Here is a 26,135-nt window from a genome sequence, read left to right on the forward strand (position 1 = left end):
TAATACTCACTAGTTTGAAATAACTTGCATATAAATCTATTGTTTAACAAGTTTAACCACATTTACAATTTATTTTCAGTGTGACTTCCATAATTTTACCAGTACTTGATCAACTTTTACTGATCAACAGTCCTTTGGGAGTCCCATAAGGACCGGTCAGGCTTACAGCAGTGTGTAGAGGAGAAAACACACACACTTGCACTCACGCACGCACGCGCACAGTGGCCGCTGCAGGCTGCATCCCTTCTCCCCAGCAGCGCCGTTCGCACGCACCCTCCGCGCTGCACCTCACTTCACAACACGGTTTCTGCAGCAACGCATGCAACGGTGCATCCGCGCGTGATCGATCCTCGTATCGGAAAACAATCCATAGCCGCATGGTGACGTCACGCCGCTGATCGGCTATAGTGGATGGGCGGGTTGATGGGTGGCTGGATGCCGCGCGGACGCCAGCGGTGCATGGGTGCAATGAAACCCCACACCGGATAAAAGAGAAGAAGAAGATAAAAGACTGGCACGAGGAGCGGGTGGACGCGCACGGCACTGTTTGCTGTTTGTTTTGTTTATTTGTCGCGTCGGCGCGTGGGGAATGTAGTTGCTGTCACGGCCGCCTGCAGGACGAGGATGGATGCGTAACAGGACCAATCGAGCCAGCTGTGGCCTGCTTCTAACAGCAACATCTGGCCGGTGAGTCGCACTGACAGCCGCAGCCGCTTGCCAGGCGGGCGGGCAGCTCGGCTTATGGGAACCGGGCACGGGAACGGGGTGAGAGGGAGGCTTCAGTGCAGCCGCGCTCCCCGGGTTCAGGTCCGGTGGGTCGGTGTGACCTCGTCCTTGGCTGCCGGATGGTGCTTGAGTGATTGATGTGTACGTTTGACAGACAGGCTGCGTTAGAACATGATGGAGGCTCATGGCGGATAGTTCAAGCTCTAATGAGAAAAAAACCCTGAACGTGACATGCTGCTAAATGCCTTCTGTGCAGCGTGCATGCACACCTGCACATGCAATGCATAACCTTTAAGGTAAAACTATTGCTTTGTGTGGAAATGATGAATAACGTGAGGGTTAAATCCCCACCAGACAGCCTCATGATGAGTCTATATAACAAACATATATAAGGTGAAGCATCATCTACAATTTTATTATTATCAATCCCAACAGAAAATGATACCATAGGTGCGATAACAGCACTGTAAAGTCCCCATTGGGGTATTGGAGATATATTATAGTGGTGTTATAAGGTCACTGTAAATGCATTACTAGTCCCTGCAGGGATATTAAAGAGCTTTTAAAACACTATAGCATAGAGCTGCTGAGCCATAGTGCACCCCTGCAGGATAGCTTAAGCAGGTAAAACACTATGACCCCCGTAAAGCCACACTTTCACACTCGGAGGCCCCTGGGGGCATGACAGTGATTTTCTGTTCATTGTGTTTACTCCTTATCCACATCCCTAACTGGCTTGTAGTCCTTCTGCAGGGTCAGAGAGGGCAACTCAACAGCCAGCCGGCTCTGGACTATAGCAGGGAGGTGGAGGAGATGGAGGAAGGGGATGCAGAGGGGGAAGGGCCCATGGCGCTCAGAGAGGGGCCGAGCGGTCACAGCCACCTGCCAACCGGCAGCAGCAGCACCACCACCACCACCACCAACCTCCTAGCTTCTGTCAAAGAGCAGGTAGGAGGCAGAAGATGCTGCGGTCACACCCTTGTCATGACCACCTCTTCATCTTTTACTCACCAATTCATACACTTTGGATCCAGTTTTGTGGCTGCGTTCATTCACACTGACAACCTTCCTGCTTTTCTTCTGGTTCTCATATCTGAATCATTTTGTGTATCTTTGTTAAAGAGCTGTTAATTCATACAGAGGTCGGCTGCTGTGACCCTGTTCAGTAATCCACCCATGATACCAGCCCCCTCTGACTCTGGTAGGGGGGAGCACCACCCATTTGGCCCAACCCCTGCTCCCAGAATAAATGAAGTCTGTGATTCACTCAAATTTTACCGAGCAAATCCCAAGGATTATCTCCAGATGAGGCCGCAATGTAATGACGCTCCGTGCTACGCCGGGCCTCCCGAATTTGCACCCGAAATTCTATTAAAACTCTCATTAATAATTTCCTAGGACTGCTGTAACTCTCTACCCTGGAAAGGATGGGGCAAGTGAGAAATAGCAGCAAATATGCAGAACATTCAGAACAAAGACAACTTATTTGTGATATTACAAATCACAAAGGCCTTTTTAACAGTGAGAGAGTGTGTTTTTGTACCTGTTTCCTGTCACACATTTCACTTACAGTTGTTTCTTCTGTGTCTCACTGAACTGAAGCTTCTCCACAAACGGTCATCTTCAGTGTTTTACTTGTCGTCTCTGGTCGAACGATGAAAAATGTAATTAATGTGTCACTGACATATTCTGAACCCTGAGTGTTGATATGAACCGACACTCAGAGATGTGTTCTCTGCCACTAACTTCCTGCCACTCACTGAAAAACACCAGCTGTATGTTACATATTAATGTGGAAGAATCACAACAGAGGCAGGTGCAGCTGCAGTGTGAACGCAGCCCCCGTGTCTCTGTCTGTCTCTCTTCCCCGCTGTTATTTTTGTGCTTCCTTCTGTCCCGTCCACGCGGGAGTCTGCCTGCTCTCCTGCTCTTAATTACGCCTGGACAGTGGCCATGTTCTCGACTTAGTCCCTGGGTGTATTTGACTCTGAATGAGGCTCTCTGCTATTTAAAGGCTTATGATGTCCAAGAAAAGAGAATCTGAGATCTCTTCGGAGCTATCAGCTGAAAATGCGGGACTCAGATTTGCTCGTAATGTCTCAACTGATGTAAAGTCAAGGCTCTTTGGCTTCCTTGATGTTGCTTTGGTTTTCATTGATCACAGCAGGAGCTGCTTCGTCTCCCCTCGTTCATGGTTAATGTCTCAAAAGCTCTGCTTGTTGCTGGAAACTCACTCGAGAATCCATGACTGCTGCAGGGTTTCTCTGTATTGCAGTGAAGGTGATGCATGTGTTGTGTTATGCATGTAGGTTTCTCTATTACCTGTATTATAAGAACATTTGGCGTTGCTATAATCCATGGTTGGCAGTCACACAGAGTCGTCATTCCTCAGTAATCATTTCTGGAAAAAAGGACTGACTTCTTGATTTCTCTCAGGGCCTGCATGAAGATAACAGTACAGCCAGAGATGAATGATTAGCAGCTCACAAACACCTCACAACAATTGCCATTCTGAACTTGCAAGCTGCCAGAGAACAAACATTTTATCATGTGGCTTGTCTCAGACTGTTGAACAGGCTGCCACCAGAAAATATAATCAATTTGCTTTACCTTTCTCTGTGTTGAAATGCAAACGGCAGCGGTGCTCAAGCGTCAAATCTACCGCCTGCAGTTCCCCCACAGAAATGTCACATTAGACATGCTAAATGGAGCACATCAGTTATTGCTTTCCATTGTGTTGGGGCCTGATGCTTTGCCACTTTTCTCTCATTTGGCCCATTAAACGTGAAAGAGTGATAGACGTGAGCAAGGAAATACCTAAGCGGGAGATGTGGCAACCTAAAGCCGAGGCAGTGACAGTGCACAGTTTTCATTTTGTCACTTCTTGAGCAAACACTGAGACTGATTAGATGTTGAGCCGACAGCTCGCAGCAAAGATGCTCCGACATGAAAGATGAGACGCCTGTCGCTGCTACACGCTTCGTTCTGTGAAATCTAGACTGAAAGATGTCCTTGATATCACATCTGAACCATTTTCAGAGGTGTCACAATATGTTATAAATAAGTTTTACAATGCCTGAGTACTATGTTTGTTTCCAGACTTTGGACGTGTTTCGATTGACATTTAAACCGACCTCCAATCTGAATTCTTCCTCGTTGGCTTTTGACATTTGTTTTAGAGGAGCTGGAGGCAGATTATGTTGTCTTTGGACAGATGTTTCCCTGTTTTCAGTCTTTGTGATAAGCTATGCTAACTGGCTGCTGGATGTACCTTCAAATTTAACACAAACATACGCCTCCGCCTCTTCAAAACACAGGTGTGGTTAAGACTGTATTGATGCCAGTGCCGCTATCTATTCTGTCAGTCTGATTCGTTATCGTTTCCCTTTTTATCTCAAGTCTGAACACAGTGTAGATGAAATGAGAGAATAGCTCTTTTTTTTTTAAAGTTTAGGTTTTAAGAATAAAATCTAAGCCCGCTTGTAAGACGCTAATGTTATTCTAACGCCACGCTGTCTTTTCCTCTCTACCTTGACTCTTATGCTGCAAGTTTCCAGTGGTAGTCACGTGATTTTTGCGTCATTGTGTTGCAATGTGCAAGTGTTAAATAATCATGAAAGCATCGATCAGCTCGGAGGCATACAGACGATTTGATAAGCATGAACGGACAAATGCTTAGAAGAGTCCGGGATTTGCATGACCATACTCCGAACTTAACAGATGTTACAGCTATAAATATTATAGGTGTCTTATCTTTCATTGTATCCAAGCTTCTCTGCAATTCAGACCAGACATAGTTATTGTCTTTAGAGGGTTAGGTTTGGTTTGGCACAGCATGGTGACCTCCACAATAGATGCTCAATAAACAATAACATCATCATAATTCTCCCTTTGGTTAGTTTGTTTTATACTGTTAGGGAAAACAAAGCAAGTTCATCTTTCATTATTTCTAAAATATAGACAATCTCGTCTGCCAAAGCGTTATTAGATATGCATCTGGGGTCTGATTTCCCTTGGCCGACAGCAGCAGACCGCTGTTGTGCAGCTCCCGGGTGTAAAAGCAGAGTCCCACTGTATGAATGTGACGCATGCTGCTGCTGAGAGAGAACATGCCTGCTCAGCAGAACCCTTCCCAAGATAGAGAGGGGGGAAAGCTCAATAAAACAACAGCAACTGGGCCACGTCAGCGCTCTCCACACTTGGATTGATTTTGACTATTAGGGCCAGAAACACTACTTGTGTCGTCAAAGTAAATTTACCGAATCTCGATGATTGATGGAGCCGTGTGAATGCTTGTGCGACGAGAGGTTCGCCTCATATGAGCTGAAGGGGTCACAATCTGAATCTGAAGGTTAAACCGGCTTTGTCTATCCAGTTACGTATGTCACCACCGCTCTGCCCCTGATGATATCTGAGGCACAAAACTGTTGCTGTCTGACATCTGCCTGGATTCGAATGCATGCTCTCTGTCATATTTTTCCGAAAAGAGAGAGCTTATGATGGTCTGTTGCTGCGACCTGCCTTGTTGACTCAGGATCATGGGTGCTCAAGGTTGCGTGTCATGTTAGCAGTCTGCATCACAGTCGCTGTGGTGGAATAGGAAGCCTTGTGGAAATCAAAGGGGAAAATCCACCCTCAGATGCTGTTTCAGATCGCATCAATCTGTGATGTTCTTTGCACTTCCAGGAGTTATTTACTCTCTTAGTGAACCCAATTTGCCTCCACCTGCCTCATCTACTTAGTGCCTTCAACCGTCTCCCAGAAAGCCTTTTGACAGCCCTCAGAGAACAAGCACAACTTGTTGCTTTCCATCAAATGTGGGCGTATGAAGAGAAATAAAGTGCTTTATCCATCTATGGGTTAAATGTGTAGGCGGAGAGAGCAGGAGACATGGCAAAACAAAAGCCACATGCACGGCATTCTGGTCTATTGAGGCTATTGTAGTAACTGGTGTCTGTGCTTTTCCTCTGATGATTGTTAACGACAAAATGGTGCCTCTGGAAGAAACAGATAACGAACACAGTTTCCTGCTGTGTCAGGCGTCTCTCCTCACATTACTGACAGTATAGTCATAGAGGTCGGGCCTAGAGTCTTAAAGTGTGAATGTTCCCTTTTAAGATGGCGATTTATAGCAAGAGCAGCCGTGTGTCGCAGCAGCATAACTAGGACGAACATTTCACGGATATCACAGATGCAGTCTGGATAAACCAAACTGCTGGGCTGTGATTAGACATGGCAGGAAGGAATATGAAGCAGAGCAGAGGCCTGTGGTTGGCGTCACTCGATAAGAGAGAGAAAACCACTTTGTGACGCGCACAATAAGCCGTGGCGAATGGTCGGGTAGCCCCCAGCTGGTACAAGACATCGCCTGGCACGACTCTGAATCGACCTGGCAAGGCTGGGTGTGTTTCCAGTCATAATGAGGTGACTGGCGCTGGGCGCAGTGGCTCTGTTTGTCCCTCAAGGCGTGCCGTAACGTGGCAAGACTGACACAAGGAGGGTTGTGTGCTCCTGTCCTGTCTCTGCGCTGCTCTGTAGTGATGTAAGAAGATAGCGAGGCAGAGTCAGCATGCAGCACATTTAAGCACCATGATTCTTGAATTTGGCACACTGTTGTTTCTCTTTAACCACAGAATCTGCATCTGAAGCTGTCACTTACTTAAGCAGTAGCTACTTGTTGAGCCAAATGCATCTTAAACCTTATTGTTTTGCACCAAAGTTGGGAACTTTATGTGTAGTTGAGATCAAAATTATCCCGTATTACAGAGCTGATTGTGTGATATTTTTATTGTTTTTTTTTATTGAATTTCTTGTTGCAATGCAAAATAAAAGCCTCCGCAGATGGACCATTCAACTAACATCTTTTTCCGCAGCTGCCCCAGAGCCGTATTAGTCCTATGAGCGGACAAACATCTCTCCAATTAACTTGTAATATTGATGCAGAAAATTCCACATTTACTAACACAACACAACTAGCTGTGTGCACCCAATTTCCGCATGGTGATTATGAATGGTTCAGTGATAGTGTATATACAGTCCCGTGTCTCTATGTGGGGGACTTTTGTCTGAATTAATGTTCTAAAAATAGTTATTTCTGTGAGTCTCTGCCTCTGAAATCAGGGCAGTTTACTTTGTTTCTGCCTTCAGCTTTGATAGCACGCAGACTTATTTTATAGCGGATGAGACACAAGCAAATAAACAACATGATGAAACCATTAACTACAGTAAATCAGTACACCATCAGACTAAAGAGACTGTCAGGGCTCTGCGCATCACATGGCCAGAGCTGACCCAAATACAAAAGAGCTTTTACCAAGAGACACAAACGCATGAAACGCTGGAAGTTGGAAGTGTCTTTTGTCATTTTTAAAGGATTACGATCTGCATTGCTTTTTTATTCTACCGCACCAGTAGAAACTGACATATTTCATGTTAATCACTTTGTCCCAATAAGACACAAATCTAATATTTTGACACCTGTTTTAGCATGTGGAAGCTCTTGCCAGCTAGTCGAGCTATAGCTGCCACAGTACGCCTTATCATAAGCTACATTTACTCACTCATTTTACCCAAGCTGTTATCCATAATTCTCCATAATTGCCTTCCATTATAGTGCAGTGGTAGGACACTGGTTGGCCATTTAGCATGTGACAGACAGATGCTGAATAAAGTGCAACATAGACCCAGACATTGCACCACTGTACACAACATTTGTTCCTTCTTTTTTTATTTAGGTAGAGCTGAAAGACACAGCAGGCAGACAAGCATCCATACTCACACCTACATGTCTTTGTTTTCTCAAGAGTGAGATTTCTGAAGGATCTTCATCAGGGCACGATGAATGCTGGTGACAAAGATTTCATTCCCCTTCTTGGTGAAGTGCACTCCATCTGCCAGAAATAATTTCTGCTTAGAATATCTCAGGAGGGGATGTTCAATAACTTCCCCGCCAAAGTTGCCGACAGCCTGCGTCATGCGTCTGTTGACGTTCTTCCTGTGAACATTGGCCTTCCTTGGCTGTCCATTTCTCCACACTCGCTGCTCGTTGATACAGGAGTACACGATAGCCATTGAAGGAAAGTCTGCACGGAGCTGCGTCAAGTCATTCCTCATCATGGAAGCAAGTTTGCCGGCAGACATCAATCCCAGATCGTTGCCCCCAGCGTGGACGACCAAAATGTCAGGGGGACTCTGAGTGTTCGACAACTCTGCGTAAAAACGGGGCAGGACACCTCTCCAGCGCATGCCTCCTCTGCCAAACCACTCAACTTTGGCTTTAAGTCCGAAATTCTCCCCGAAGTGCTGATACGCTGCTTTCTCCGCTCGTCGAACGTAACCAGACCCGATGATCCAGATCTTAGTTACGGCTTTTGTCGCCAGCGTGCTGTCTGAGCTTCTGGTGTCACTTCGTAACGTTACGGCCTTCCATTTCCTCTTCTTTGATTTGACCTAGTGGTGAAAGGGATGCATATTAGAACATGATATATTTGTAAATTGTAAATATGGGCAGGAATAAGTGACTACTACCTTGATCAAAGTGGAAGGAGCTTCTTTAGAGGTGCTGGGTAGCTCTGTGTCTGTCTCCTCTGTACCGCGGCATATCTTCCTCTTCTTTCTTTCTGGGGAGAAGTTCTTTGAGATTCTTTTGCTGCCCTTTGAAATTTCACTGCAAGGCCTTTTAACCTGAGGTCTAACCTCACAGATCTTCCTCTTCTTCCTCACGGGGGAGGTGTCGTCTGGGCTTCTGTTGCATCCCTTTGAAATTTCAGCGTGAGCCCTCTTTCTTTTTTCCACAGGCTTGATGTGGGCAATGGTAGACGCATCCTCCTCAGACGGTGACAGTGTGTTTTGTGGACTTTGAGCCGCACAGGAGGATCTGTTGGACGCCTTGTTGGACTCAACCTCATCTGAGCTCAGACTTCGAGGACAACAGAAATCGTTCAGTCGGCTCATTGTAACGAAAAAAGGATGCTGCAACACCTGGTTGGGTGTGATTCTCTGAGTAGGATCCAACTGCAGCATCTCCTTCACCAGCTCCACAAAGTTTTCCAGATCATCGCACTCTTGCTCTTGTTGGATTTTCTTCAGGTCATCCAGGGAGCTGAACGTGCACTCGATCCATGAAACGCGCCCGTACTCACGTGGTGTCATGAGTTTCCACATGTTTGGCCAAGTCTTTCTGTAAAACTGATTCGTTTTCAGCCCAGCGCTGAGGAAATATCCCGGCAACTGACCCTGAGTTTGTGTAATCTTCCAAATCATCTCATATTCGCAGCACCCGGGGTAAAGCGGGAAGCCCTGGAACAGCTCCACAGCAATGCAGCCCAGGGACCACATGTCTATGGCCTCGTTACAGGGGACACCCAGAATGGTCTCTGGGGCCCTGTACCACCTGTGTTGAATATACGAGCCCTGCTGTGCCTTTGAGGAATCGCAGGCGGAGCCAAAGTCAATTAGTTTTACCTTTAATGGCTGCCGTACATGCTCCACCAGCATGATATTCTCAGGCTTGAGATCTGTATGAGCGATCCCCAGGCTCTTCAGGACCTGCAGAGCTTTAACCACCTGATATAAAATAGGTTGGACGTCTTTCAGAGGAAGGGACGAGGTCTTTCTCATATTCACAAATTCCTTGAGACTCATGTCCAGCAATTCGAATTCCTGACAGAGATGTGCTTTGTAGGTGAACGAGCTCTCCCACCGCACAAAGTTCCACACGTCCGGGTCGAAACCCCTCAGCTTTTGCAGGATGCCGTCCTCTTCCTCTGCATCAGAGTCGGTCTTCATTATCCTCACAGCCACCGTCTCATTAGTGACTGACTTGACACACTTGGCAACTTTTGCGAAGGCTCCTTTTCCGATTAAGTCCAGAACTAAGTAGTCTGAAAACTCTGAGGAGAGCCGGCTTCCTCTGAACACTTGGAGGTCCATGTCAGAGGCAGCGGAGCAGGACTTCTCGGACATTTTGTCATGGGAAGCCTGCTGTTTGTAACTCGCAGCTTATATCCAACCTTGTTTGAATGAAACTGGCTTGAATTGTGGTTCTGGTATTTGCAGAGCGAGCTTATGTTCCAGTTCTGGAATGTCTTGCACTATTGTGTCATATTCCACGGACCCTACACAATAAAAACACTAACAAACATACGCTTTATCTCTTAAATTAACAAATATGATTGCATCAAAGGTCAATGAAAGTCTACCCTTTACAGTAACCCCCTATTGAGCATTTAGAAGCAGCATATAAACACATATAACCTGCTATAAATGCAGTTGTAAGGAGGTATATGTGTTACTTTCTATTTCTGGAACTTAATATTTGTATACTCTACATTTATTAAACAGATATAGTTCAAGATTTGGCACAAAGCTGCCGTCTCACATTGAACAAGTCGACCTCGTCAGACCTTTCATTTTGACTGAGAGCATTTTCCTGAAATGCTTCACATCAAGGTTTCCTGGGAAGCTGTGTTTTTTCCAGACGGTGGATTTTTATATTTAGACATTATTTGCAGACAGCTAATTCTCCAGTGGACCTCCACGATGACACCAGCTGTGGTTCCTAGAAGATTTATGAAGCGGCTGGGAAGCCTCTGTGTGTTATGTAACAGAATACAAATGGGGCAGTGCCAAAACTACCAGCTATCCGACCACAGTCGGCAAACATCTGCTCCGTTTTCCTACCTTTGAGAAAAGCAATTCATTCCCACCAGCTCTAGATGTTAGTGTTGTGACGCACACTCTGATGTGTAAATGTCATCATATTTAGAGAAGGACGTCACAGTCTTTCTGTCCCTAATCACATTTTGGAAATATACAAACACCTTATACCAGGTGAGCGTGTATTCGTCCTATGTCTCAGTAATTCCCTTAAATCTTACAAGATGAGAAGCAGCTTACTGTTCAGCATGCGCACCCTTTCATCCGTGGTTTGGTAGATAGTAGAAGAGTGAGTGAGACAAGCAGGCCTGAAACTCTCAACGCGTATAAAATCAAATTGTCTGCACCTAAAGCTGCGGTCTGCAACATTTTTTGATCATATTCACTGAAACCGACATTATGCTCCGATTATGCCTCTACGTGCACCTAGAGCTTGCAAGCATCATCCGGTCCACTCGGCGCAGGGCTGCGTGAGAGCTGACTGTCAGTCACTGTTCGTGCACACGCCACAGATCCCCCCCTCCCCCCTCGCACATGTTACAATATCACAGTCACGCGCCTCAAGCTAGTCCTACGCTAAACGACATTAGCAAATGCTATCTTTGAGTAAGTTATCCAGCGTACCTCCTTGTAGCGTGTACTCCATGCTGTTTATTAATGAGAGAAGAGACGGGCGCGTTCACGGGACTCTGGTGCACTGACGAGCACTCGATGGGAGGGAGCGGAGGAGCTCAGTGGTAGTGGGGGAGGGCGTGTCAACTCGATCTGCCAGACTTGCCGACTGCAGCTTTTTGTATCGTCTTGTGTTTCCACGGGAAATTATTGTGTAGTCACTGTGTACAGGAGGCAACAGTGACAGTTGTATTTCACTGTGTTGGAGTGCAGCATGACAACATTTATAATATTTATAATAACCTGAACATGAGCTCATGAGCTAACTCAGGCTCATTCCTAATTAAGTGGAAACTGAAATGTTGATTAATATGCACTGTCCCTGGTAGATAAATAAATAATAATAATAATTAAAAATAATATCAGGGAGCTTCTGTTTATGCTAATTGGATTGTTTCCTCCTCTAAATACACTGACACAATAATATGAGTCAAGAGTCGTTTTCCTGGAGGGCAAAATTTACTCAGTATTAAGAAAACATACTATGCCGTAATGTCCGGGCGCCAACCTGTGAGAAACACTGTGTGCTCATCTCATGTATAGGAATATACATATATGTTTAATCTCACATAGGGCGACACGTTGGGGTGGTGGATAGCCCTGTCGCCTCACAGCGTTCAAATCCCAGCTGGGGCCCTTCTGTGTTGAGTTTGCATGTTCTCCCCGTGTCTGCGTGGGTTTTCTCCGGGTTCTCCGGTTTCCTCCCACAGTCCAAAGACGTGCAGGTGTTCAGTTCATTGATGACTCTAAATCACCCGTAGGTGTGAATGGTTGTCTGTCTCTGTTCGTCTCTATGTGTCCTGTGATAGACTGGCGTCCTGTCCAGGGTGGACCCCGCCTCACACCCGATGTCAGCTGGGATCGGCTCCAGCCCCCCACGACCCCGACAGGGACAAGCGGTTGAAGATGAATGAATGATCTCACATAATGACATAAATAAAAAACTAAACAGGCCACTCGAAAGAAAAGCACACTTGCATCTCTTTTATGTAACGTCTGTGTGAAGTCTCTTGATCGGTCGCAGTCACCTAGTGAAGCAGGACGCCATATCCGTTTCTACCCTCTTTAGTAAAGTGTGGCCTTGAAATCCATATTTTATCATACTCTGCCACATCCTTGGTGCTATCGCTTAAAATGTGTGTAATTACATGATCTAAACTGAAGGCTATTAAAGGGACCTGGACACAGTTTTACTGTTTTAAACCTTGAATTCACTTTAGCGGTCTCTAAGTGAGCTCACAGCCGGTGAGACATCAGTCAAGTCATGCAGGACAAATACAAAATGGGTTTTACATTTAATTCTAACTGGCATCAAATAGGTCTTAAAAAACGAGGCTTAAATTGTCGTGTCCCGTGGATGTCGGGCTATAATCACTGCATGTCTTCCTGTAGGAGCTTCAGTTTGAGCGGCTGACTCGGGAGCTTGAGGAGGAGCGGCAGATCGTGGCGAGCCAGCTGGAGAGGTGCATGCTGGGAGCCGAGTCGCCAGCTGGAGACAGTAGCAGGTAGGTTTGGAGGAATGATGTTTACTTTGCTTTGAGTCACAAACGATGCATGGAGAGAGAAAGGACTGCTAAAACTTGGTTATTTAAGGTTTTAGCACCAAGTTGTCACAATAAAAACCACATTATTCTACTTTAGATGTTGACTTTCTGGACAATTCTTAAAAAAGTTTGTCTTAAAATGCACCCAAACACCATTTCTGTTGTTGTATGTATGGATTACAGTTGGCTGTACATCATGCATGTCTGCAGGACCGCTCTGTTAAACCACATAATGTGATATTTGTCCTCATGAGGAATGATGTTCAGATACTTGACAGTCATAACGTGCTGTCAAAATCAGCCTGACATTGTGTACAGTCAGTCAAGATGTTGGTTTAAGATGCAAGATTGTTCCTTTAGTCACCCGACATGTTTAATAACCAGTCACAGCATCTAAATATCTTTCATTTGGGTCATACTCTTGCAGGTAACAGTGTTTATTTGTCCAGGTGAAACTGGTGTTTTGTTCTTGTTGTCAGCACAGATGGTTTGCTCCCATCTGCAGGTGTTTTCCTCTCTCAGATGCCACAGTGCACGTCTGCGTTGTCAGGTTATGTAACGTGCGATCACCAGCTGGGCTCTAATGACTCTTATTTTATATCAGTTTGAAAAGGAAATTGAAACTCACACAATCACGGCGGAGGTTTCATTCTCTTCAGATTCATTGTAGATTGACTGTGAACTAATGTGTCTGATGTATATTATTTCCTCTTTCTGGACTGATTGACTGTAAGAAAGTACTCGGCCATGACTCGATAACTGATTTATGCTTCTCTCTCTCCACTTTCTCCTCCGCTCTTCTGCTGAAGCTCATCGGAGAAGTCGTTTGCATGGAGATCTGCAGGTATGATTCTCACTTTTAACCCTTTTTTTAAACTGTTTTTTATAAAGATATGGTTTAAACTGCACAACAAAAGGGTCATGTGCCTCAAAATAGGATCAAATCTTTATGATGTCCTCTCTAAAGAAAGCATTTTTCCAGTTGTAGAAAGACAATTTAGCCGGGGATGCAGCGCCGGCCAGTGAAGCAAAACAAAAACAATGTTTCCGTCAGAATATATGGGCTTTGAAATGGAACCATTTACTATTCTGTCACAGATTCCTCTTCTGTGTTTCCTGGGCCGTTCTTCACTGTCGGCCTTACAATAAAACAAAAGTACTGTTATAAAAGGCTGTAGGTCTTTGTGTCAAAGAATCAATGCATTTCAGCTCTCCTACAAAAGTGTTGACATACAGACTTTATGTTTAGATTTAGTGGCATCATTTTAGGGGTTTGTATCACTTCTTCTGGTCTAAATTTACACATAAATGTTGGACTTCCAAGGACTTGGTGTATGTTTTTCCATTAATGGCAGATTTTTCTGCAGGTGGAGAGTCCCAGGGTGGAGTCATGGAGGCGTCTGGATGTCCCGGACGTCACCTGGAGGCGGAGGAGGGACTCTACATGCCCGAACCGGACCGGGCTTCTCTGCATGACAGTGAGGGTCTGTTAAATGTACACACCAAATGGTCTTTGCGAGTACTAAAGTGTAGGGTGTGTTAAAACAGAATCTGGAGTAAAAGCAACATTTGTTTAGTTTCCCATATGTCTGATTGCCACCCACGTCAACACACTTCCTCATTTGTTTGATGCCAAATGAGAGAAACCTAAAATAAATCCCACTTTTAAAAAGTATGACACCATCTATTACCAGTTTAAATCTCCAAAAACATGAAGCCTGTTTCCACTCTGCCGTCTGAAAGTCATCCTTAACATTAAGCATCTTGTCATAAAAGTTTTATTCACACCTGGGAGCTCTGTGGTACAACCACAGCCTGTCGCCGTTGGACATTAGGCATCTTCACTGGAGCGGTCGACACTTCGGTCCATCACGCTTCCTCAAAGCTTGTGTTAAACCACAGAAGACGGGAGCATTGATGCAGTCAGTGCAGCTGTGAACCCCTATGTGTGCGGGAGAGTTACGGTTTTTCAACAGATTACACAAAAGGAAGCAACCCTTTTTTAAATATTAATATCAAAACTGTAGACAACTTTGCATGCATCCAAAAAAAGCCTGGAGCAAACCCTGAGAGCTGTCTGCAAAAATCCCCCCTGTTATTACAATAAATTACAATATCATCAGTAAACATTTGGCTGCAGAGTAGCTCACATAATAAAACACATTTGCCTTTGGTCTTATTTATATTCCATACAGTCTGAGTGGTCTGATAGTGTAAAAATACCCCTCCCATGCTCCGTCTTCCCCATCCTACAGGGGAAAGTAGGCCAGCATTACTGGAGCTGTATGCAGATTGTTCAAGGAACAGTATAACGGCTTAATGCAGACATCCATGCACATGTATTTATATGCATAATGCCTTTTAACAAGTTGAAAGCCAACTGAGATAATATGCAAATCATTAAACCGCAGCCAATGACTGATGGCGGCTGTGCTGATCGGTTTGATCACACCTCAAACTGGATTTCACAGCGGTAATAATGAGGACGCAGCGTTTCCTCATCTTCTCATCTCTCTCTCCTCTCAGGCTCAGGAGGCCACTCAGCCCAGATGACCTCATATTCAGACAGCGGCTACCAGGACAGCAGCATTAGTTATTACAGCAACCAGAACGTGGTGCGTTCGGAGCCACGAGCCTCGATATCAAGGAGCCCGAGGGCTGAGGGTCAAGCCTCTGGGCAGGTAGGCCTGATCTGCACTGGGCTGCACCATCAGTCATTTGAATTATTTTCTTTTTCTGGCTTAAAAGCTTGGAAAGCAGTTGAGCAAATGTCTTCGCCACGGGATTATAATAACTGTTCTGGAGCTTTCCAATGAATTTGTACCTGCGGACGAAGATCACATACACTGTACCATGACTGAAAGCTCCGGCACAGCCACATAGTTGAAGTAGTTGTAGTGGGATTGTTGTCTTATATCCTACTTCTCACGTTGTGTCATCTGAGATACCTGGTTGTTTTTTGGGGGCTGTGAATAATAACATTCAGCTCGACCAGCAGGGGCTCCATTACTGTCATGAATGGTGAAGAACAGCAGCTAATACCTTCAAATCAAATTGAGCCGTACCTTAAAATTGTCTCACATAGCATCATATTATCCTTTCATTGTGGCTAATAATTATATACTCTGCACGACAGCAGAGGCAGGGATGACAGATAAGAGGGAGCCCATTTGAATTTTCTCCTGATTTATTCCAAACCGAGCAGCCTCACTGGATGGGCGTACATGTCTCGGCTCTTGATTCTCCTTTGAGGCGTTGGAGGCTTTGATGGATTAAAGCAGCCCAGATCGGCAGTCTTTAATTGGGGGACGCTTTACATTTGGTTATAAGGAGGGAAAAAAGTAAATGTTTGTCTCCAGAAATACAAAATATTCTCTCAAATCTTCCCTGGAATGTAATATATCATCTCCTCAGCAGGGATCGACCTGCTCTATGATAAATGTAGACACTTATTCAAAGGCACGCTCGTTCACTTACTCGTTCCCTTACTTGGACAAATGAGAAAGAAAATGATGCTTTTCATCAGTGATGCAGAATCCTGCCTCCATAGCGTGTCATTTTACTGCTAACTGGAGAGGATTTGCGGCGCAGTGTGCAGAGTTTTCATTTTTTTCAGGTATTTATTCAGAAAAACGGAAATGTTGTGCTTCGTTGTCAACAGTGTAATGGATCTTATACTTGACATTTTGGTTGTTTTGGGCCCGGAGAGCACATGACTTCTAAGAATCAAGCCAATCATAATTACAAATGAGCAAAATGTCATTAAATGTCATTTGATAATGATGTTGGACGATCGTCTATGAATTCTGATATGAGTTAAACTCCTCTGGTAAAACTTTAAATATGTTTTGATCTATGGTGGGCTTTAGTAAATTATACATATAAATAGTTTTTATCATTCTCTTCATTCTCACAGTCCTAATAGTTGGCTTCCAAGCATTTGACTTCACATTATACACGTGCTTAACTGTGTTCATGTACGCTGTTAGCTCAAATCTGTCAAAATAAAAGGGCTGCATTAAAAACAGATGCCTTTTGATGACACAGTATGAAATATATATCGTATCCCTCTCCCTCACAGGTGTCTGGCAGGGTGTTACGGAGGATGACCTCCCTCCCCTCCAGGAGCCAGTCTCCCGGTTGTGGCACTGCTGGCACCGTCTCGCCCTCCCGCATCTCCCTGCGAACATCCCAGGGCAGCACCTACGACTCACCCATCCTCTCAGAGCCAAAACCTCTGGCTGCCATATTCCCCGGCACCTCCATGCCGCCCTCCTGCCCTTCGCCAACTTCCCCGATCGACGGCACACAGGCCCTGGGTGTTGGGGTGGTCGGAGGAGGTGGTGCTCGTCTGGGCTCCACCCTGTCTCTGGTGGAGGGGAGGTGTATGACGGGGTCACCGCTGCGTTCGGGGATGACGGCGGTGCCCCAACACTATGGCTCCACGCTGCCCAGGCAGAGCCAGTCGCTGGCCTACAGAGCTGATCCATACGGCCTGTACCAGAGGAGCGCACTGCCCCGCCCCGACAGCCTCATAGGTCAGTCCCACATCCACACGCTGTCACAACATTTACCTTGACCTTTACACTGACATTTAAACTGTCTCATTTGAATAAATGTTTGAGGCAAAAATGAGTAAAAACAAATCATATTTCACAAAGAAAGAAAACATCATGGATCGATGTGTAGTTCTGAAACACTGCATTCAAATGAGCGTACAGAAACTTTGTTTTTTCCTCTTTCTTATCCCATTAAATGTCTCATGACCACAGAGATTTACCCTGTGACACACTGAAGGGGTTTATAAGTCCATAACTAAAGGGGTCAGGTTATATTAGATTTTCAAAATAGCACAAATTCAGTTTGTAAAAAGTGTTTAATCTCATTTTAAACAGCAATGATTCATGATTAGGTTCTGAAAAATGGAGTCAATGGAAGTCATGAAGCCTTCTTAGCCTATTGAACTTTAGTTGCAGAAAGTCAAACAAGAGATTAAAATCAGTGACATGATAAAATCCTCAGCCATATTAAACACCCACGAGAGAGTACATGTGCATAAATATCCACATTCTTCTGGGATCTTTACATCCGTCCACTTTGATGGTGTTTTGCTCTGTAATGGTGGTTTGATATTATGTTACTCACCGACATGGAAGACTAATGAATGCGCATGAAGGGGCCGTCTTTCTTGTCCTCTGTTCAACGCTCCGGCTTGTGAAGCAGAGAGGGCAGTTTGCACTCTGGAGGGTCGCCTGGTCGAATCCATCCAGGTCAAAATCTGGGCCAGAAAAACACACGTTATGTTTCCTTTGAGAAAAGCACTTAACTGCAGAGTTTGGAGCATCGCTGCTGCAGTCGAAGATTGTTTGAATGTATGTTTTTAGCACAGTAAATAAATGAAACCATGCTCCATAGCCTCAACATCATTTCCTCTGTTGATTTAATAACCTTCCCTCTGTCCAGGGGAAGTTGACTGAGCAGCACTGATTTGATGTCGTAGCACACAACCCTATTACTGAGCAGGAAGCTCTGCAGAGTTTTCTGTCTCTCTCTGAAGCAGTGTGAAAATTAAATAAAGCTGCATGTTGAACAAAATAACTTCCAGGCAAACTGCAAGCTCAGCAGGTGATTTGATCTCCAACCAGGCTCAGGGAGCTCATTTCATGGGATTTTTCCTCACGTTATCTTTCAGCATTGGCAGATGACACTGTTTGGGTTGATACCATTTCATTTGATGCATGCCAGTATGGACAATCAAGAATGTAATCTTTGAGGATTTCCCTTTTACCAGGTAGATGTTTCTTTTGGGCAGGTTATACTGGAACTTCAAGTGCAGGATTATTTTAGAAGGATGATAATAATGAAAAATACAGTGAGAGGAAGTTGACGAGTCTCCCTGGAAATCCAACCTTTGACTCTCTCCTACTGGTTAAGACAGCTGAGCTGAGGCTGGCTGAGACACTTGAGAAGGGATTATCTCTGCACAGCTGCCAGGCTGTTCACTGAGTCCGGTTTACAGACGCCTTTGAGGACTCAAATGCAAATTGCAAACCAAAACTGCAGCTTTAAACCAGATGTATTTAACCCGGTGATGTTAAAAGACTTTCTTATGCAAAATAATACCAGAAACAATCAATCGCAGCTCCTCCTCTCTGATGCCTCCATCACATTGGAAGAAGTGCTGCTGATGCTGCAGCCACACAGATTTATTCCTCCGCCCCGCCCACTATCACTAAGCCGCTCCCACTGACCCATATAGGGTTGTTTCTATCACAAACCCCCCGTGGAGCATCAGCGTGTGATTATCAGCTGATGGCACTGGAAGGCTTTATTATGCTGCGATCATTTAGTCCATTTTCATGTGAAGCATGCGCATGTTGATGCATGTTGTGCATGTGCATTCATGCACCTTTTATGTTTTACTTATGTTGTGTTTGTGCATGTGTGAAAAGGAGATGGTACAGGATTGGTAATATGTGGGATGCAGAGTCAGTGAACTAAATAAAATGCCTCTGATTCTCTAGCTGAGTGATTCTCATGCTGCGGTGAGGCTAAGTGGCCTAATACGTCGCCTAAGACCTTATTCCCAGTTATCCTGCGGATCCAACATAATCCCAGATTACATGAGGGAGATAAGCAATAGATGGATATACAAGATTAGGCTATTACTGATCAGCGGTGCTCGCAGCTGAGGTAGTGGAAGCCGGTGAGCAGCCAAAACCACTGTAAGCTGCGAGATGATCTCTTGTTTGTCATGAAACTGGTTAAAAATTGCAGCTTCACCAGAATGGTTGAGGTTTAAACTGGAAGTAGGAAGAATAGATTGAATTGATTTGTGTAATTGTGCTGATTTTCATGAGGGTATGTGGAGGGTCAGCTGTAACACCTGTGCATGGAAAATAACATTTAAATCCTTGGTTAAAAGTTCAAATAAACTGTTGAAATATTCATGTAATGATAATAAGTAAACAGTTGAAATACAGTGCATAAAGTTGAAGAGTTTGATTCAAATCTCTACCGCCTACACCACGATTCAAACTGTGAGTCTCTAAAGCCTCCTCTAAACCCAAGGTCGTAGTTGTGGTGTGTGTTCTCGGCTGCTGAAGAGCCCTTAAGAAAGAAAGAAACTGAGGTCCAGATTCAACAAGATTGTGTCACTAGTGCACATTTTTATTTACCTCTTAAAGAATGTTATTTTGCGATAAGAGCCCAGAGTTTGCGTCTTATGTAAAGAGAGCTGCAGAAGCAAAATAGCTCCTTCAAAACCAGCTCGAAGTGCAAATTGTGTGCTTCAGCTGATCCGGCGAGGCTGCCCCGCTCGTGCCCTAAAGCCTCTTTATAATTGGAGGGCTCTTTGAACTGATCTGCTCTGAGATTGGAGGATGGAAAAAACCCTCTGCTCATGCTCGTTTGACTCGCTGATGACGACGCCTGCAGCAGACTCCCAATGACTAGTCCTCATGCGTTTTATAAGCACAACAACAGTTGGGATGAGTTGGCGTCATGAGACACGCTGTTTGGTACGATCCCGTTTTGCACGGCCTCACCTACAGACGACTGTGAGCCAAGTAATGAGATGAACATGTGGTTTATGCATGAGGCTTTATTCAGTTGTTACTGATCCCATACAGCTGTCTTTTCTTTTTCTGCAGAGACATTATTTTGACTGGTATGATCACTACACGGTATTAAAAATATAGACTAAATATTCTTCAACCACTTTGAAGACACTGTGGAGACGATGGGGGACTGTTGAGAGATGGAAACTCCTCCAGGGAGCTCTTGTTCCTCCTCTACAACACTTTGTACCGTCCTTTGCTCGTCGGCTTGTAGGAATTTTGTAATCTGATGAGCTCTTCCTTGATTAACCGCGTAATCTCTGTTCACCTCATGAGAATATGAAAATCAAACAGTATAAGATCCAGAGCATACTCTATCTACTTCTTTTTCTGTTGTAAAGAGCTTTTGAGCAGGTTTTTGCGATGTGTTCCCGCCTCATTGTTCTGTCTTCTGACCCCAAAAACAGCTTTACCCAACGTCAACATGATGAATGCCTGCAGTTTATATTCAAGCACACTGTGTTGTTTAGTTCACAACTCTTTTGGTGTTTAGACAGACCCCTTGTGTTTGTTAATGGTCTTTGTCATGAGAGGAACAAACAGACCCTGGTACAGTAGTTGCAGTTATTGTTGTATTGATTCTTATTTTTTCTCAGCACACATTATGATGTTTTGACCTTTCATTAAGTGTTGAATCAGCTGGTCGCCCTCCTCAAAATCTCAGAAAAGAACAGATTATCAACAGTTTATTTTCTTTTTATGCATAAATAAAGTTTACCTGTTTATGTTTTTACTTGTGCACCTGCAGGGCTTCACAGCTCATATGCCGGCCATGCGGCGCAGATAGATCCAGAGCTAAGGGCGGTGTTGTCCCCGGACTGCCACATGACACCTGTTTTCGATGAGAGCTCCTTTCACAGCCCCCTGTACCACAGCCCCACCCACGATCCTCAGGGCTCCCTCTACAGGACAAACACAGGTACGGCAGCAAGCTACTCGGCTCAAACGGCGCTAATGGAGGTAGAACTAGAATAAACAGAAGTACTAGTGGTACAGCAGGAATTGTGGTGAAAACTAGTCACAGTAGTTCTCTAAAACTACCACTCAAACGACCTCATTTTCCACTACACCGCCCCCCGTAGGAGCCCTGGTCCCCTGGTTGAGAAGCCGGGCGCATAGAAGATCATTTCTCTCCGAAATCTGAGGCGGAAATCAGGGTTTACAGGCACAGGAACTGTTGTTATTATCGCTCCCTGAGGTCAGAACTTAATTAGGCTGAAACCTTTCATGTACTCTGCTGCCTCCTAATTGAAGCCTTTGCAGAATGATTTAAAGCTGAAAGCTCTGCGGAGTTTAATATTGGAGGATCTGAGGAGCCTTTTTAGTTTCATTTAGTCGAGATTTAAACAGGTTGGCCTGTTGGCCCGACAGTTAAGCATTTACTGTATGTAACATGATAGTATTTTATCTTTTATGTGACCTTGGATGTTTTTTTGCACTTGTTTCTCAAGTATACTCTTTTCATTTCTGCAGGTATGGGCACCCTTCCTCGGGCTGCAAGCCACTGCGGCACGCTGCCGTACCAAAGAAGCAGCTACGGGCTGAGCACCTCAGCTCTGTATGTCGACACCTACAGGGTCTCCGGTGAGCCCGTCTTCTCCCACCGCCACTCTGGACTGGTGGAGCGGGAGCCCACACACTCCCCGTCCATCGAGAGCATCCATAAGGACCCCAGGTACTCACACACAAACACACATGCAGACGTTTGTAGATGTACAGCATGAATGTGTCAAACTCCACCAAAGTTCTTTAATAGCTGCTTGGTGATGTGTCTTAAAAAGAGATAAAGTAGAAAGTGATTGAAAGTTTTCTCTGTATTTCCCCTCAGGGAGTTTGCATGGCGTGACCCTGAGCTTCCAGAGGTCATCCACATGCTGCAACATCACTTCCCCTCTGTGCAAGCCAACGCCGCCGCCTACCTGCAGCACCTGTGTTATGGAGACAACAGGGTCAAGGTGGAGGTAAGGTGACAGGACACGCTGGGCTGCTCTCTGGTATAAATAACAAGTTGGACGTCACAGTCATGACTCACTCTTCAGGTGGAGGAAGGTGCTGCCACGTCTAAAGGTTTCACTCACCTCCAAAGACAGCTGCGGTACTCGTTCTTTCCAGTCTTCCTGAAGGAACCATTAGACAAACACGTCTCTGACAAGAACTAATAAAATGTTTCAAGACAAGAACCAGACATGCATACAGGCTGTGTGTCTCATTACTTTGCCTTAGATATCTCTGTTGTATCGCTACACCGTCTCTAAGAGCTTATTTTCAGCTTACAGGATTTGAAATTTGACTTATTTTGCTGCCAAACTCTGATCCAAAGCACCATCTGCTCCAACAAAACTTTAAGTAACGTTGGTGCCAAATGCGCCAGTGCTCCGACACGCTGAGACGCCTCTCGCTCTCTCTCTCTTTGCTCTACTTCCCATGCAATAAATGACTCCAACACAATGGTGGCGCTTCGTGCAAGAGCCATTTTGGTTCTGTTTGGTTTGTCTGGTGAGGAGCTTTTAATTAGCCTTTGGTGCGCCTGGAAACACGCCGGCTCATTTTGCCAGGAACACATGTTTTCAGTGACGGTTTGAACACAGAATCAGAGAGAAACAGGAAGCGTCCTCTGCTCTCCGGAGACGGGTTTATTTTGAGATGACACAAGGAGGTTTGGAACATGCCACAGTGATGCTGCTGCCTGTATTAGTCCAAAATACATTGCTACATGACATAATGCAATTTTCACTGATTTGACTGACTTTATTAATGTACTGTAATGGCTTACAATGGCATCCATCCATTTTAAGGAGAAGGTAACTGTGTTGAGTGTTAACTGATGCCCAAAATAACATCAAGATAAGAAACAAACCATAAGATAAATGCAAAATGGGTTCTCTTCTACCACTGCAGCAAGGTGGAAAGATAAACAACATTTGCATCTGCTGTTAAGTTGCTTTCAGTGTGTGGGTGTGTGTGTATGCGTGCGTGCATGCGTGTAACTTGTGCCGATGTTCATCCATCTCTGTTGCTGCTCCCTGGTCTGCAGGTGTGTCACCTGGGAGGGATCCAGCACCTGGTGGACCTGCTGGATCACAAGCTGACTGAGGTTCAGAAGAGCGCCTGCGGGGCCCTGAGGAACCTGGTGTACGGCAAGGCCACCGACAACAACAAGGTGGCACTGAGGAACTGCGGCGGCGTGCCCGCACTTCTGCGCCTCCTCAGGAAAACAACCGACAATGAAGTTCGTGAGCTGGTCACTGGTACGTTAAGTCACAGTTGATGATTGTGTCGGATCATTTCCTCTAAGTGAGTGCAGCTGAGGATGAGAAAATAGCAGAAACGCTTTTAAAGTCCCTACAAGTTAAAGTGGGTAGCTGTCAGCTCTGGTCTTTTTATTCCTGAAGGGGTAAATTCAGGTAAAAGCAGCATCAACACTGACAAAAAACATTCATCATTCAAATCTCGCTGTGCTTCGCGTGGGCGTCCGACTGCTTGCGAGGTCCGTTGGCCACCCAGCTGGCCGGCTTGCTTGCTGAGCGCCGGTCTGTGTCGCTGGCACTGGCTGGCACTGTATTAATCTGTGTATCTGCTGTTCTGTGGGAGGTGAGAGCGGCAGCGGCTTAAACACTCGACGCTCTGTGTTGATAGAACAGATCTCGGCACAGTCGTCGGGACAGATGCTAAGATAATGTGCTTTGGAAACAGGATGCGGCTGACAGCTCTGCAGCCACACCACATACTGTTTAAGGGAATATGAAGTTGCTAGACACCTCCTATCCTTGGGAAAGACGTGATGGAGAGTCTTAAGTGCGATCTGAAGCTTTGGGAAAGTTTCTAGTTTGACAGCTCAGGTCAGGATTTAGATTAGTGAAGCTGCAAAAAGCAATTCACATTGATATCCCTCTACCAGTGAAAGGTTTCTCCACCTCACTGCAACTGTCCCTGTTTTATTGCTCCTTTCTTTTACACCAACACTTTGTGATTTCACAGAAAAGAGACGGTTTTGAAGAAGTATTCCAGCGATTATATTGCCTTGACCGTGGCCAAGCAGCCAGAAGGTCCTTTGTTCTGATGTAACAGGGAAGGAGCGGATGTTATCTGTAGCTGCTACATCTCAAATTTCTCCAGACGTCTGTGTGAAACTTACTGATTTAAGAGGCAATATTATACCCAGCTACGCCATCTGTTATGGGGCGTCTTGGCAAACGTTTAACCCTTCTTTGTTGGCACCCGTAGGCGTCCTGTGGAACCTCTCGTCATGTGACGCAGTGAAGATGACCATCATCCGCGACGCCCTCTCAACCCTGACCAACACGGTCGTCATCCCCCACTCGGGCTGGAGCAGCGTCTCACACCGTGACGAACACAAAGTGAAGTTCCAGTCCTCCCTGCTGCTGCGTAACACCACCGGCTGTCTGAGGTGAGCAGTGAACCAAACGCACCTCCTGCTGAACGGGTCCACTCAAGTCCAGTGATGATAAAACGATTAACAATCTAATCCCAAACATAATCTTTGCTGCGGATGTTGCTGCATATTTATCACCACCTCTCAAACGACATAAATCCATTCTCATTTCTCAATAGATTTAACAAAGTGCCGTGAAAAAGCAGTGGAGTCGACAGGCGTGCCGTTCGCTCATTAAACCGAGTCTCATTTAGAAATGCAAGGATGACTTTTGGATTTATTGGTCATCTGCGCTGCTTTTCTTTCTGTATGCTTTTCATTTTAATGATTCTGTAAAACCACAGCACATCATCACAGTCGTATAATCATCAATAAAAGCCTCGGTAATGGAGTTTTTATGCAGGCATGAAATCTTAAGTATAAATTTGACCACATTGGCCTCTGGAGGCTAATGACAGCAAAGTGATATCTGTGTGTGTCTTTAAAATCAAAGCATAGGAGAAAGGTTCACATTAATCAGTTTTACACCAAATGAATACAGCTGAACAGTGCATCATGTGATCCACACACACACACACACACACACACACACACACACACACACACACACACACACACACACACACACACACACACACACACACACACACACACACACACACACACACACACACACACACACACACACACACACACACACACACCGTATGGCGATGTTTCACACTGAAGACTCCAGATCAGCAGGAAGAAGTGAACGTCTGAAATGTTACAGGATGACTTGATTCCTTTTTAAGTGAAACACCACTTTTGAAACCCAGACCAGTGTGTCATGTTTTAGAGATGAGAGAAGACAAACTTCAAATTGAATGTGTTAGGGTTTGATAGATTTTCAATCTTTTAAAGCCCCATACAACCACATTTGCAGCCTCACAGCTGTCTCGAGTTGTCAGATAAAACTAACGCCGGTGGCAAACACGTGCCTCTTTCTGGTCTCTACCATCCATCATACATGATTTAAATGCTGCATCAGTGTATTTTCGGGGCAGTGGGGTCACCACACCTGAAACCTGATTAAATTTTACTGAGCATACTGCAGCAGCTGACCAACGGCAGTGTTTCTAAAAGTTCAGATTAACCCTTGAAAGGTAAACCTGCAGAGTGGAGACTTCCCAGTTCTCATGCTGCAAACTGGCCTGACTCCACGGGAAGCCATTGTTTCATGATTTAGTGTCAGGAGCCAATCACCTTCATCCAGGTGCAAATTATACAGCAACTTTATTTTAAACTACTAAAACAAAAATAGCTTAATTGGCGTTATTAAACACCTTTGATCGTGACTGAACTGCACACAAACTGGCTTCTCATTATTTATTCCCTCTGATTGCCTGGAGGGATTTTGAGCTGCAGGGAAACTGCATCTCTGTACACAGAGGCCTTCAGCGTTCCCCTGCATTCAGGCTGTAGATTGATGGTATAGCAAAGCATTGTGGGAGTCATGTGCTGTTGTGCAGTCCTCTCATGTCA

The 26,135-nt window shown here is 45.1% G+C and overlaps 1 protein-coding gene across 1 annotated transcript in view; it reads left to right on the forward strand.

The window, feature by feature from the left end:
- Positions 1-628: 628 nt before the first annotated feature.
- LOC310964524 (plakophilin-4-like) overlaps positions 629-26,135 on the forward strand; it is a gene marked incomplete at its 5' end in the record, with an annotated part of 29,741 nt that continues 4,234 nt past the window's right edge. Inside the window, 12 exons of the mRNA XM_083937697.1 lie at positions 629-687; positions 1,503-1,674; positions 12,448-12,560; positions 13,409-13,443; positions 13,967-14,083; positions 15,126-15,280; positions 16,681-17,137; positions 20,967-21,137; positions 21,692-21,893; positions 22,047-22,179; positions 23,253-23,466; positions 24,443-24,626. Of these exons, the coding sequence (XP_083793823.1) occupies positions 629-687; positions 1,503-1,674; positions 12,448-12,560; positions 13,409-13,443; positions 13,967-14,083; positions 15,126-15,280; positions 16,681-17,137; positions 20,967-21,137; positions 21,692-21,893; positions 22,047-22,179; positions 23,253-23,466; positions 24,443-24,626 (2,012 nt within the window). The remainder of the gene's footprint in view (positions 688-1,502; positions 1,675-12,447; positions 12,561-13,408; positions 13,444-13,966; positions 14,084-15,125; positions 15,281-16,680; positions 17,138-20,966; positions 21,138-21,691; positions 21,894-22,046; positions 22,180-23,252; positions 23,467-24,442; positions 24,627-26,135) is intronic.

This window comes from Echiichthys vipera (genome assembly GCF_963691815.1).
Source record: "Echiichthys vipera genome assembly, chromosome: 23".
NCBI classification, from domain to species: domain Eukaryota; kingdom Metazoa; phylum Chordata; class Actinopteri; order Perciformes; family Trachinidae; genus Echiichthys; species Echiichthys vipera.